The 15,375-nt window shown below is 40.6% G+C and overlaps 1 protein-coding gene across 1 annotated transcript in view; it reads left to right on the top strand.

The window, feature by feature from the left end:
- The first annotated feature begins 3,729 nt into the window (after positions 1-3,729).
- LOC141172973 (phospholipase A2 inhibitor NAI-like) overlaps positions 3,730-15,375 on the top strand; it is a 47,104-nt gene continuing 35,458 nt past the window's right edge. Inside the window, exons 1-2 of the mRNA XM_073657584.1 lie at positions 3,730-4,015; positions 5,940-6,059. Coding sequence (XP_073513685.1) covers positions 3,961-4,015; positions 5,940-6,059 — 175 coding nt within the window. The 5' untranslated portion in view covers positions 3,730-3,960. The remainder of the gene's footprint in view (positions 4,016-5,939; positions 6,060-15,375) is intronic.

Here is a 15,375-nt window from a genome sequence, read left to right as displayed (position 1 = left end):
AAGTTGAAGTCTCCCAGACAGCGTTCCATCAGTCTCTGAAAGGTCCCTGGTGCGTTATTCAAGCCGAACGGCATCCGGTCGAACTCATACAGGCCCATGGGAAGGATGAAGGCGGTCTTTTCCCTGTCCTTCTCACTCATTGGAACCTGCCAATATCCACTGGCCAGATCTAGGGACGAAAAATATTTTGCCTTCTTCAGGGCGGTCAGTGACTCTTCGATCCGGGGAAGTGGATATGAGTCCCGGATAGTGCAAGCGTTCAGCCTACCATAGTCTACGCAAAATCTCAGGGAGCCATCTTTCTTTTTGACTATCACCACGGGTGCAGCCCACGGGCTCTGGCTTTCACGTACCACTCCGGCGTGTAGCATGGATTCTAATAGGCTTTTCACCTCCTGGTATTGTTGAGGTGGTATCTGCCGGTACCTCTCGCGGATAGGGGGGGTATCGCCCGTGGGTATCTCGTGCTGGATACTGGTGGTACACCCAAACTCTGTGTCATGCTTTGCAAAGGAGTCTTGGTGTTCCCGTAGGAGTTCCTCCACTTGAGACACTTCTTGTTTGGTGTATTGAGACGTGTCTAGCTGTACTTTTTCCCGTAGTTTTCGCCCAATGTCTTCATCGTCTACTTGAGCGTTTATGGCTGAGACGGTTACCGTCCAGTCGCCTTCTGTAGACGGGGTGAATTTTAGGGGTCCAATGGGATTCACTTCCGTGGGTAGAGCATATACCCGGGCAAGTTGAGTGCTGGCTTCAAGGGCTAGGCCTACGTCTGCGGTGTTGTTTAGCCTGACAGGGACTCTCCCGTTCCTCATGACGGCCAGAGTGCGAGCAACTAGTGGGTTTAGCTTACCCCCACTTGGGGTCCTCGGCTCGATCAACACTTCAACCCCCTCAAGTTGTCGATGGGTGTTAAGGAGTAAGGAAATGACTGTCTCTTTTTCGGCAGGCAAAGTAATCCGGGTACGGCGTGGCACCGTAATGGCGGCTAGGGGTAGTTGTTCCTCTGCCATCTGTTGAAGTCCAACGGTCCGGATTACGCTCTGGAACGACAGACGAGTCGTCTTATGTTTGGTGACTTTCTGCCAGTATTTGGGTCCTTTTCTTGTCAACAGCATAAGATCCAGGTCTTTCAAGATGTTCATTCCAACTATCACTGCGGTCTCGGAGCCGAAACCCTCCTTGACGATGACGATCCCTCATTTCCCTAAGTCCTGTCCGCAGGCCTTTGTGTCCATCCAAGCAACTCCGGTCACTGGAATGGGTAGATTATTAGCCTCAATAATCTTAATGGCGGTGTCTGGGTCACAAGCAGTTCTTGGTTTGAGGTAATTTTCGTAAAACTGTTCAGAGATTGTGGTCACTTGTAACCCAGTGTCCATCAGTCCCTGTACGGCAATTCTTTCCAGGACAACTTCAAGTGTCGGGCTACTCGAGGCAAGAGCACTCCGCCGTCGGCTCTGTTTTTCCACACTCCTCTCTTTGGCCTCCCCTGCTGTGCGAGCCTCAACTGCAGGGGTGTCTAGTTTAACGGCGGCCATTGTGGTGAGGCCCGGTGTGGTAGCTCTGCTTGTGGATATGGCTGGGGTTCCATTCGTTGGTCTGATCGAAATTTCCTTCGCTGGGGTGACTGAGGGTTTGTTCGTTGGTGCGACGGAGGTTTTTGCGGAGGGAAGTGTTGAGGACAATGATTTGCCCTATGACGAGGATCACCGCATGACCAACATTGTCCCACGGGATGGCTAGGCTGTCTTCGCTGGTCTCCCTGTCGGTCTAATGTTAACTGTGATATCTGTTTCTGTAAGTCTGCTACCATCTGTTTCAGGTCTTCCGTGTAACTGTTCGGATTTTTAATGTCAGATATGGATCTGCACGCAGCACCTTGAATCCCCACATCCATGATGGGTCCCCTTGAACGTTCTATGGCTTCCTGTTTGACTTCAGCAAAAGTAAGAGTCGGCATCATCCGGATCAAGTCCTGCAACATGCGGTTAAGATACTGGTCTCTCAGTCCTATTACAAATTGGTCTCTCAGTACCAGGTCACGAGGACCCATACCAGCTAGTTGTTCCCCTTTTCCACAGGCTTGTTCAAGGAGTACCTGAAGGGCGTTCGCATACTGGGGAATATCCTCCCATTCAAGCTGCGTCCGTCTAAAGAACATGTGTCGCAGTGTTCCCGGGTATGTGGTCGGCCCATAGGTGTTCTCCAGCACCCGCACCAAATCATCCACTGTACGCTGGCCCCTGACCGTCTCCAGTCTGACTGTCGTTCATGCCTCCCCTTCTAGCGTCAGTACCGCCATTTCTGCCAAGGTCTTAGGGTCAATATTATACATTTCCCCCAGTATCTGGACTTGTTCCACCCACTCTGGTACAGGGTAGTTTCGTCCGCCAAATTTCCTGACCGGATTCACAAAAGACACCGGCCGGGTTTTCTGACTGTACACATGGCCTGGGTGGGAATCTTGCTGATCACAGATCCTGCCGACTATGCCAGATGAAGTGACCACGGGCAAGGCCACGCGTTGATATCCATGATCTGGCCCAGCAAGATCCCCACACACAGACTCTATCTTGATAACTGTGTCTTTACTTGTATACATTTTTAACACAGCAGAACACAGTAAATGACAACCGTAAATGTTCACAGCAATAACGTGTACTTATAAGCTGACCCTCACTGTCCCTACTCACACGTTACCAGTCCTTTACTCCAGAAGGATGTTGTCCCCCATCGCAGGCCTGTCTGTCTTTGCAGGAAGGCGTCCCAGCCGAAGAAAACAGGAACAGCAGACTTCGCTGAAAGGAAGGAATACTTCGGCCTCTCGCCAGAGGTCCCGCTTACAGTCTCTCTGATCCGGGCAGTAGCTCTTGTGGATTCCCTTATGTGGTTCACACTCCAGTAGCGGGGAGTGTAACGGCTGAATCCTTCAGCAGTGCGGAAGATGGGGAAAACTCTGAGGATAAGGTGTCAGATAACAGAAACCATGTTGAGAGTATCCTCTACGGCACACACGAGGACCTGCACACCGTCCTGGTTCTTTTTTAACAGACCACCTCCGACTCCCCGCGCGCTTTTTTTTACTTTGCTCACGTGACTCTCCAGGGAGGGACACAGGAGACTCAGTCTTTTCCTCTGTCATCACATCCTGCGCAGGTGCAACCTCTGGCCACAAGGTGGCAACACCATCCTTCATTATCATTTCTGTCACAGGCTCTATCTCAATTATCACAGAACAGCCAGAGCCTGCCAGCTCACTACATGTACACAGTGACTGCACCAGCAGAATAGCGAGTGCAGCTCTGGAGTATAATACAGGATGTAACTCAGGATCAGTACAGGATCTGTAATGTAATGTATGTACACAGTGACTGCAGCAGCAGAATAGTGAGTGCAGCTCTGGAGTATAATACAGGATGTAACTCAGGATCAGTAATGGAATGTATGTACACAGTGACTGCACCAGCAGAATATTAATTGCAGCTCTGGAGCAATTTTTCTACAAATTATAGGTGCATATATTTATTCTATATATTCCATTTAATAATATATCAAATTGTAATATAATTGTGCATTTTGATGCTTGTAAAATTTTACAATATTCATGTTAACATCATTATCTCTATCTTTTCTTTTACTACCCTGCTGCTGGTTCTCCCTGATACAAAATGACATTATATTTCAGCTGTTGCTATGCTCACTGGTATTTCTCCTGCTCACAATCATCACAATAAGACAGCAGACGGGATGTTCCCTGATAGTTCAGTCACGCCTGATGTAATACTGTAGGCTTTTACTGTCCTGCTCTTAGCCATTTCCATTTTATTTATCCCCTCCCCTCCGTGTTTTTTTATGGCATAATCTTATGAAGCCAACGCCCTGTTATAAAGTAAATCTGAACACAGACAGCACAGTAAACTACTTGTTTGCAGAGCATCCTCCGGGAACTCCAAAGTCATGAAAAGCTCATGTCTCCTGTTCTTCTGCATCTTATGGAGCATCGCAGCTACAGGTGGGTACCTAGACAGGGGGATGATGGATTGACCTCAATGGTCCAAAGCTGTTATGTATTAATTATAATTGGTTTGTAAGTACAGAAAAAAAATCTTCAAAACATATATATAAAATCTTAATAATAATGATGATGATCGTAAACAACATCATTGTAGTTTATTTTCCAGTTTTGAATTTATTTATTTCTTTATTAAATACATTGAAAGGGGTAAAATAAAAAAAAACTATTGCATTTCTTTTTTTTTTTCAAATCTATTTAATTTATGAATTTTCTTTTTCTTAAACAAATAAAATTTGTATAGAATTTATGCAAAAAAAAATCAGGTGAATACAAATTTTGTTCAATTCAATTTGCACAAATCCTGAAAAAATGAGTTTAAACTCTCAATCTTACTTTTTGGCCACCATTGGTCTGGATTTTTTGGCGGACAGGGAAGGGGTTAAAAAAAGTATTTCTTACACTCACCTCTCCATGGAGCTCCACAAACCTGTCATGACTCCGCCGCTCCTCTCCCTTCTTTATGTTCGAGATTTTAGGCACCTTGCTGTCATGTGGGAAATCAACAAATGTGGTTGAGGGGCTGCTACATCCTATGTGACCTCATGGAGTGCGGAACACATTTCTGATGTGCGTCACGCCCCACGTAACAGCATAGGGATTGGTCAATGGTGGCAGCGCCTGCCTGAAGACCTGGAGGAAGAAGAAGGATGATGACTTAAATGGAGTTGCGAGCGGTGTTGGGTCAGGTTTGAGGAGGGCCAGAGAGAGGTGAGACTAACAGCTTATAAGCTTTTTAACTCAAGTTATTAGTTGCTTAGGAAAAAAAACAGTCATGTTTTGTAATCCTGGTCAACCCTTCTCAGCGCTTCTTAGAGATTTCTGTGTCAATCCTCAAGATTATAGAGGTATTCCTACTTTGCACAAAGGATATCCCATAAATATGTCATATATTACAGATCCTTCCACTGGGAACCAAATCCATCTCGAGAACGGGGTACAGTTGTGTGCCATCCTTGGATGGATAGTTGGCTGATCTTGTGCAACCATCTTGAGAACCTTTGAAAAATTATAGAGGCACTCATAAAATAATTGAGAAAGACCCATATTCATTGTCTAAGGAGGTTTAAAGGGTGTTCTAAGACTCTAAGGCAAAGTCCATGCCATGCAGACTAGACTGTGTGGTGGCATCTTGGTCTTCACCCACATCTTAGGTAAGGAGGCATTGAGTTTGCTGTCGGAGTTTTGGTTCTTAAAATACTCATGAATTGGTGATGCAGCCAAAGAGTAGTGTAGACCATTACCAGGAAAGCAGAAAGGAAGTCACAGGCCTAAATAAGCATTATGAACAAAGTCTAAACTAAACAAAACCATAAATATCAGCACAGGTACCAGAATTAGCATCCAAAGAACAAGACAAGATCATAAGCATGACCAGGAGTAGTACTTTAGGTATCAGGAGTGGTTTTCCAAGAACAAGAGTATAGTCATTAATCAAGGCCAAAGTCAAGAAGAGGAGCAATCAATTAACAATCCTAACAAATCAGAAAATGTGTTGCATTTGCCCTGATGACATCTTTTGCTGAAGGCTGCTTTAGCAACCTGATGCCACTGTGTGGAGGAAAACATTAAATCTTTGGTCTTACTCTTAACCAATAAGACAGCAGCGACCATAAGCAAGATGAAAAGAAGCATCTTGTTGACTAATGACCATTGGAAGGAGTTGAGCAGGAGCACGCTACTGGTCAGCGATTGACACCTGGCAATGAGCTGATCAGTATTAGTCCAGCTCTAACCCTTAATTTGCAGAATGGAGGCCTTTATCAATTAGATAAACATTTTTTTCAATCACCCAATTGACTTTATGCATGAACTTTCTCTAAGTTGGGTTGTCTCCAATGTGTAAAGCTTCTTTCTGTTTTAGATGTGCCGATGTCATGTGTAAAGTGCGTGGGAGAAAATGAAAACTCCTGTCATGGAATTGCCCAGAAATGTTCATCAGCCACTGATGAGTGCATCTCAGTGATTGAATTAACCAAAATAGGTAAGTTAAAGAGGTTTTATCACCAAGAGTCCAATTACAGCTTCTATATGTGTATTCATGAGTGTGAAGCTGTACATGTGTGTGTATGTTTGTGAGATGTATATGTGCGGCATGTTTGCATGTATTAATCTGTATACTGTATATATTTATGTGTGTGCATACATATGTATGAATGTATTTGTGTCTCTATGTAGTTATGTGTTTGTATAAATATATTCTTTTATGTCTGTAAGTATATATTTATGTGTGTATTTATCAATGTATATTTCTGTGTGCATAAGTATATTTATTTGTGTATTATGTATGGTTTTATTTGTGGCCGCATGTGTTTGTAAGTATGAATATATTTATGTGTGTATATACATATTTATTTGTGTACTTATGTGTATTTATATATTTACAGTGGCATGCAAAAGTTTGGGCACCCCTGGTCAAAATTACTGTCATTGTGACCAGTTAAGCAAGTTTAAGATAATATGATCTCTAAAAGACCTAAAGTTAAACATTACACATTTCCTTTGCATTTTAGGCAAAAAAAAAAAAAATATATATATATATATATATATATATATATATATATACAGTACTGACCAAAAGTTTGGACACACCTTCTCATTTAAAGATTTTTCTGTATTTTCATGACTATGAAAATTGTACATTCACACTGAAGGCATCAAAACTATGAATTACCACATGTGGAATTATATACTTAACAAAAAAGTGTGAAACAACTGAAAATATGTCTTATATTCTAGGTTCTTCAAAGTAGCCACCTTTTGCTTTGATGACTGCTTTGCAGACTCTTGGCATTCTCTTGATGAGCTTCAAGAGGTAGTCACCGGAAATGGTTTTCACTTCACAGGTGTGCCCTGTCAGGTTTAATAAGTGGGATTTCTTGCCTTATAAATGGGTTTGGGACCATCAGTTGTGTTGTGCAGAAGTCTGGTGGATACACAGCTGATAGTCCTACTGAATAGACTGTTAGAATTTGTATTATGGCAAGAAAAAAGCAGCTAAGTAAAGAAAAACGAGTGGTCATCATTACTTTAAGAAATGAAGGTCAGTCAGTGTGAAAAATTGGGAAAACTTTGAAAGTGTCCCCAAGTGCAGTTGCAAAAACCATCAAGCGCTACAAAGAAACTGGCTCACATGAGGACCGCCCCAGGAAAGGAAGACCAAGAGTCACCTCTGCTTCTGAGGATAAGTTTATCCGAGTCACCAGCCTCAGAAATCGCAGGTTAACAGCAGCTCAGATTAGAGACCAGGTCAATGCCACACAGAGTTCTAGCAGCAGACACATCTCTACAACAAGTGTTAAGAGGAGACTTTGTGCAGCAGGCCTTCATGGTAAAATAGCTGCTAGGAAACCACTGCTAAGGACAGGCAACAAGCAGAAGAGACTTGTTTGGGCTAAAGAACACAAGGAATGGACATTAGACCAGTGGAAATCTGTGCTTTGGTCTGATGAGTCCAAATTTGAGATCTTTGGTTCCAACCACCGTGTCTTTGTGCGACGCAGAAAAAGTGAACGGATGGACTCTACATGCCTGGTTCCCACCGTGAAGCATGGAGGAGGAGGTGTGATGGTGTGGGGGTGCTTTGCTGGTGACATTGTTGGGGATTTATTCAAAATTGAAGGCATACTGAACCAGCATGGCTACCACAGCATCTTGCAGCGGCATGCTATTCCATCCGGTTTGCGTTTAGTTGGACCATCATTTATTTTTCAACAGGACAAAGACCCCAAACACACCTCCAGGCTGTGTAAGGGCTATTTGACCAAGGTGGAGAGTGATGGGGTGCTACGACAGATGACCTGGCCTCCACAGTCACCAGACCTTAACCCTATCGAGATGGTTTGGGGAGAGCTGGACCACAGAGTGAAGGCAAAAGGGCCAACAAGTGCTAAGCATCTCTGGGAACTCCTTCAAGATTGTTGGAAGACCTTTTCCGGTGACTACCTCTTGAAGCTCATCAAGAGAATGCAAGAGTGTGCAAAGCAGTCATCAAAGCAAAAGGTGGTTACTTTGAAGAACCTAGAATATAAGACATATTTTCAGTTGTTTCACACTTTTTTGTTAAGTATATAATTCCACATGTGTTAATTCATAGTTTTGATGCCTTCAGTGTGAATGTACAATTTTCATAGTCATGAAAATACAGAAAAATCTTTAAACGAGAAGGTGTGTCCAAACTTTTGGTCTGTACTGTATATATATAAATATATATATATACAGTTGTATACAGTTGTATACAGTTGTGCTCAAAAGTTTACACAACTCGGCAGAATTTTTCCTTTCTTGGCCTTGTTTCAAAGAATATGAATGATAACAAAAAATACTTTTTCTCCACTCATGGTTATTGTTTGTGGGAAGCAATTTATTGTCAAACTACTGTGTTTTCTATTTTTAAATCTTAATGACAACCAAAAACGTCCAAATGACCCTGATCAAAAGTTCACATACCCTGGTGATTTTGGCCTGATAACATGCACAGAATTTGATACAAATGGGTTTGAATGGCTACTAAAGGTAACATCCTCACCTGTGACCTGTTTGACTATAATCAGTGTGTGTGCATAAAAGCTGAGTGAGTTTCTGGGATCCAGACAGACTCTTGCATCTTTCATCCAGCCACTGACGTTTCTGGATTGTGAGTCATGGGGAAAGCAAAAGAATTGTCAACGGATCTACGGGAAAAGGTAGTAGAACTGTATAGCACAGGAAAGGGATACAAAATGATATCCAAGGAATTGATAATGCCAGTCAACAGTGTTCAAACTGTGAATAACAAATGGAAAATCAGGGGCTCTGTAAAAACCAAACCACGGTCAGGTAGACCAACAAAAATTGCAATGAAAAAACAAAAAATAACATCAGCTGAAATTCAGGACTCTCTGAAAACTAGCAGTGTGGCTGTTTCAAGATGCACAATAAGGAGGCACTTGAAGAAAAATGGGCTGCATGGTCGAGTCGCCAGAAGAAAGCCATTACTCCACAAATGCCACAAAGTATCTCGCCTACAATACACCAAACAGCACAGAGACAAGCCTCAAAACTTCTGGAACAAGGTAATTTGGAGTGGTGAGACCAAAATTGAACTTTTTGGCCACAACCATAAACGTTACATTTGGAGAGAAGTCAACAAGGCCTATGATGAAAGGAACACCATTCCTACAGTAAAGCATGGAGGTGGATCGCTGATGTTTTTGGGATGTGTGAGCTACAAAAGCACAGGAAACTTGGTAAAAGTTGAAGGAAAGATTAATGCAGCACGTTATCAGCAAATACTGGAGGCAAATTGGACAACGATCCAAAACACAAGGCAAAGTTGACCTATCATTGGCTACAGCAGAACAAAGTGAAGGTTCTGAAGTGGCCATCTCAGTCTCCTGACCTCAATATCATTGAGCCACTCTGGAGAGATCTCAAGGGCGCAGTTCATGCTAAACAGCCCAGGAATTTAAAGGAACTGGAGGCTTTTTGCCAGGAAGAATGGGCGGCTTTACCATCTGAGAAAGACTTCAAGCTGTCATTGATATTAGAGGGGGCAATACACTGTATTAAGAACTGGGGTATGTGATTTTTTGATTATGGTCATTTGGATGTTTTTGATTGTCATTAAGATTTAAAAAGAGAAAACACAGTAGCTTGACAATAAATGGCTTCACCCAACCAATAACCATGAGTAGAGAAAAAAGTTTTTTTGTTTTCATTAATATTCTCAGAAACAAGGCCAAGAAGGCAAAAATTCTGCTGGGGTATGTAAACTTTTGAGCACAACTGTATATATATATATATACACTACCGTTCAAAAGTTTGGGGTCACCCAGATAATTTTGCATTTTCCATGAAAACTCATACTTTTATTTATCAAATGAGCTGCAAAATGATTAGAAAATATAGTCCAGACATTGACAAGGTTAGAAATAATGATTTTTATTAGAAAGAATAATTTTCTCCTTCAAACTTTGCTTTCGTCAAAGAATGCTCCCTTTTAAGCAATTCCAGCATTGCAGACCTTTGGCATTCTAGCTGTTAATTTGCTGAGGTCATCTTGAGAAATTTCCCCCCATGCTTCCTGAAGCCCCTAATACAAGTTGGATTGGCTTGATGGGCACTTTTTGCATACCATATGGTCAAGCTGCTCCCACAACAGCTCAATGGAGTTGAGATCTGGTGACTGCGCTGGCCACTCCATTACAGATAGAATACCAGCTGCCTACTTCTTCCCTAAATAGTTCATGCATAATTTGGAGGTGTGCTTTGGGTCATTGTCCTGTTGTAGGATGAAATTTGCTCCAATCTAGCGCTGTCCACAGGGTATGGCATGGCATTGCAAAATGGAGTGATAGCCTTCCTTATTCAAAATGTCATTTGAGCACTGTTCTCATCGATTTGGGCAATTTTTAGGCCCTCTGCAAACCGCTGGGGGGGTCGCCTAAAAAATGCTTGCGTTTCTCATAGACTTACATTGGGCTCGTTACTCGGGTCGACCACTCAAGTATTACGATTTGCTTGACTCGAACAATGAGCACCCAAGCATTTTAGTGCTCGCTCATCACTAATAATAACATGTTGCCCTTATGGATTATTATTCCATATCTACTAATTTCGAAAAGAGCAGATCTGTTATGATTATGGTTGGTTGATGAGTTTATCCCAAATGATATTAGTGGTTAGATGAAAGTTTACAAATATCTCTTTATATACACAGTAAGTGCAAATTGATTAGAGTCCAATGATATCTGCAATAGGATGTGTTCAATAGGACCTGCACAGTAATGATACAATAGGACTAAATGTGGTCTCTGTTTTACAGGACCTTTGCATGTGACTGTAACATCATCACAATCCTGGTTTGGTAATTGGCCTGAGATCACCATGTGATGGGGTGATGTAATTTGATGTCACAACAGAAGCCTTAAAAGACCTTGCACTCTTTTTTTTTTATCTCAGTCTAGCCTCAGTTCCCTTATGAAGCCAGTCATGGCGAAACATGTTAGGGATGCTACTAGTGAATTTTACTCAGCTCTAGTGCTCTTGCATCTGACATCTATAATTGTCCTTAGAAAACCTATCCGAGCTAATGGACCGCAGCCATTAATCTAGGTAGGAGATATATTAGCTTTAGGAGAGTGATAGCCCATAGAGGAGTCCCAAAGAAATGATACACAGTAATACCACCTGAGTTATTTTAATCTTTATTTGTTAGAACATATTAATTACTTACAATAAAAGTCAAGTTGTAATCACATTATCCCTGAAGTTGGGTCTATTTACCCTTTGGATAATTTGTTAGTATGATTTCTCATCCTTAAATGGTTTTGTAGACACTCAGTTCTCTATTCAATTTTTTTTATCTTCTTGGATACCTTTGCCAATGAAAACGCAAATGTTCTTTCTTTCTGGTGTACTCCCATGCCCCCCTTCCCACCCTAAATAGGTATATGGTTCATGGTTTATTATTTTGCTTGTTCTCCTTCTCCTACAACTTATCAACAGGGTTATCAAGCGGCCCTCAGTCATACATTTTGGAGGGCTATAAGGCAACCCTAAGTCACACATTTTGGAGGGCCATCAGGCAGACCTCAATTCTAAATCTTGGTGGGTCATCAGGCGGACCTCACTCATAAATTTTGGAGGGCCATCAGGTGCCCCTCACTCATAAATTTTGGAGGGCCATCAGGCGGACCTCAATCATAAATTTTGGAGTGCCATCAGGTGGACCTCAATCATAAATTTTGGAGTGCCATCAGGTGGCCCTTACTCATAATTTTTGTCGCCACAAACTTCAGCCAAATCAGAGTCTCGCAGGCTGCATTTACTGCTCCCTCCATGCTTAAGTTGATTCCGTGGGATTTTTGTGCTGACGCGGGGCATAATAACTGATAAGCGCATCTGCCTGTCAACAGAAAATGCTGACAGGCTGACTATTCTCAAAATGAACAAGGCTAAGTTTTGCCCAGACTTCTCAAACCCAGTGTATGAAAGCAGCGGAACATAAAGCCAAATCAAATGTTCCTTTTCTTTTCTGGTGTATTCCCATGCACCCCTTCGCACCCCAAAAAGCTTTATGGTTCATGTTTTTTTTTTTTCTTATGCTCCTCCTACATCATATCATGCGACCTTCTCTCCAAAGGTTTTTTGAGGACTATCAGGTGGCTCTCAGTCATACATTTTAGAAGGCCATAAGGTGGACCTCACTCATAAATTTTGGAGGGCCATCAGGTGGACCATAGTCATACATTTTGGAGGGCCATTAGGCGGCTTTCACTCATAAATTATGGAGGGCCATTAGGCAGCCCTCACTCATAAATTATGGAGGTCCATCAGGCAGCCCTCACTCTTAATTTTTGTTGCCAAAGACTTGAGCCAAATAAGAGTCTTACAGGCCCAATTCGCAACTATCTCCATGCCTAAATTGATTCTGTGGGTTTTTAGTGCTGCTGGGGGCATAATAACTGATAGGCGCATCCGCCTATCAATTGAAAATGCTGGCAGGCTAACTGTTCTCAAAATTAATAAAATCTAGATTGGCCAAGACTTCTCAAACCCAGCAGTTTATAGCAGCAGAACATAAAGCAAAATCAAATGTTCCTTTTTTTTCTGGTGTATTTCCATGCACCCCTTCCCAGCCCAAAATGGTTCATGGTTTATTATTTTTCTTGTCTTCCTCCTCCTCCTACAACATATAGACAGGGTTATCATTCGGCCCTTGCTCGAAATTTTTTGAGGGCCATCAAGCGGCCATCACTCAAACATTTTGGAGGGCCATAATGTGCCCATCAAATACTTTGTGTTGTGTTTATAGTTTGTATATTTTGTGTATAGTGTATATGTGTATGTTATGTGTAAAATGCATATCTGTGTCTTGCATTCATAGTGTAAGTTTGTCTGTTGTGCGTATAATGTATAGTGTATATGTTTTGTGTATAGTGTATGTGTGTATGTTGTGTCTATAGTGTATGCTTTGTGGTTAGTGTACGTGTGTATGCCATGAGGGGAGCCTGGTGGTTCAGCCGTTAGCACTACATGATATCCTGGGATCAAATTCCACCAACAATGACATCGACAAGGAGTTTGTATGTCCTCCAGGAGTTTAGATGGGTTTCATCAGAATTCCTCCCACACTTCAAAGACATATTGATAGGAGAGTAAGACTGTGAGGCCCCAATGGGAACAGTGATGATGATGTCAGTAAAATTCTGTGGAATGTGATGGCTCTATGTAAGAGAGAAAATTAAGAAAGAGATATATAGTGCATAAGCGTACTGAGTTTTTTATGTGTATGTTGTGTTTATAGTATATAAATGTATATTGTGTGTATATATGTATGCTGTGTTTATAGTGTATTTTGTATGTGTATGTTGTGTGCATAGTGTATATATTTATGTTGTGTTTACAGTGTATACTGTATATGTATGTTATGTGCATAGTGTATATATTTATGTTGTATGTGTAGTGTATACAGTATATGTATGTTATGTGCATAGTGTATATATTTATGTTGTGTTTGTAGTGTATACTGTATATGTATGTTATGTGCATAGTGTGTATATTTATGTTGTGTTTGTAGTGTATACTGTATATGTATGTTACGTGCATAGTGTATATATTTATGTTGTATGTGTAGTGTATACTGTATATGTATGTTGTGTGCATAGTGTATATATTTATGTTGTGTTTGTAGTGTATACTGTATATGTATGTTACGTGCATAGTGTATATATTTATGTTGTGTTTGTAGTGTATACTGTATATGTATGTTACGTGCATAGTGTATATATTTATGTTGTGTTTGTAGTGTATACTGTATATGTATGTTATGTGCATAGTGTATATATTTATGTTGTGTTTGTAGTGTATACTGTATATGTATGTTACGTGCATAGTGTATATATTTATGTTGTGTTTGTAGTGTATACTGTATATGTATGTTATGTGCATAGTGTATATATTTATGTTGTGTGTGTAGTGTATACTGTATATGTATGTTATGTGCATAGTGTATATATTTATGTTGTGTTTGTAGTGTATACTGTATATGTATGTTGTGTGCATAGTGTATATATTTATGTTGTGTGTGTAGTGTATACTGTATATGTATGTTATGTGCATAGTGTATATATTTATGTTGTATGTGTAGTGTATACTGTATATGTATGTTATGTGCATAGTGTATATATTTATGTTGTGTTTGTAGTGTATACTGTATATGTATGTTGTGTGCATAGTGTATATATTTATGTTGTGTGTAGTGTATACTATATATGTATGTTATGTGCATAGTGTATATATTTATGTTGTGTGTAGTGTATACTGTATATGTATGTTACGTGCATAGTGTATATATTTATGTTGTATGTGTAGTGTGTACTGTATATGTATGTTGTGTGCATAGTGTATATATTTATGTTGTGTTTGTAGTGTATACTGTATATGCATGTTGTGTGCATAGTGTATATATTTATGTTGTATGTGTAGTGTATACTATATATGTATGTTACGTGCATAGTGTATATATTTATGTTGTTTGTAGAGTATAATGTATATGTATGTTGTGTTTCTCGAGTATAATGTATATGTATGTTCTGTGCATAGTGTATATATGTATATTGAGTTTCTAGAGTATAATGTTTATGAATGTTGTGTTTCTAGGGTTTAATGTATATGTATGTTGTATGTATATATTTATGCTGTGTTTCTCAAGTATAATGTATATGTATGTTGTGTGTATATATTTAGGTTGAGTTTCTCGAGTATAATGTATATGTATGCTGTGTTTCTAGAGTATAATGTATATGTATGTTGTGTTTCTAGAGTATAATGTATATGTATGTTACATGCATAGTGTATATATGTATGTTGTGTTTCTAGAGTATAATGTACAGTGCAGACCAAAAGTTTGGACACACCTTCTCATTTAAAGATTTTTCTGCATTTTCATGACTTTGAAAATTGTACATTCACTCTGAAGGCATCAAAACTATGAATTAACACATGTGGAATTATATACTTAACAAAAAAAGTGTGAAATAACTGAAAATATGTCTTATATTCTTGGTTCTTCAAAGTAGCCACCTTTTGCTTTGATGACTGCTTTGCACACTCTTGGCATTCTCTTAATGAGCTTCAAGAGGTAGTCACCGGAAATGGTCTTCCAACAATCTTGAAGGAGTTCCCAGAGATGCTTAGCACTTGTTGACCCTTTTGCCTTCACTCTGCGGTCCAGCTCACCCCAAACCATCTCGATTAGGTTCAGGTCTGGTGACTGTGGAGGCCAGGTCATCTGGCGTAGCACCCCATCACTCTCC

The sequence above is a fragment of the Phyllobates terribilis genome, unplaced genomic scaffold, assembly GCF_046119375.1.
Source record: "Phyllobates terribilis strain yellow unplaced genomic scaffold, ASM4611937v1 Scaffold_12__6_contigs__length_324123572, whole genome shotgun sequence".
In the NCBI taxonomy this organism is placed as follows: Eukaryota; Metazoa; Chordata; class Amphibia; order Anura; family Dendrobatidae; genus Phyllobates; species Phyllobates terribilis.
Note: the sequence above shows the minus strand (reverse complement) of the source record. Positions and strands in the feature narration are given on the sequence as shown.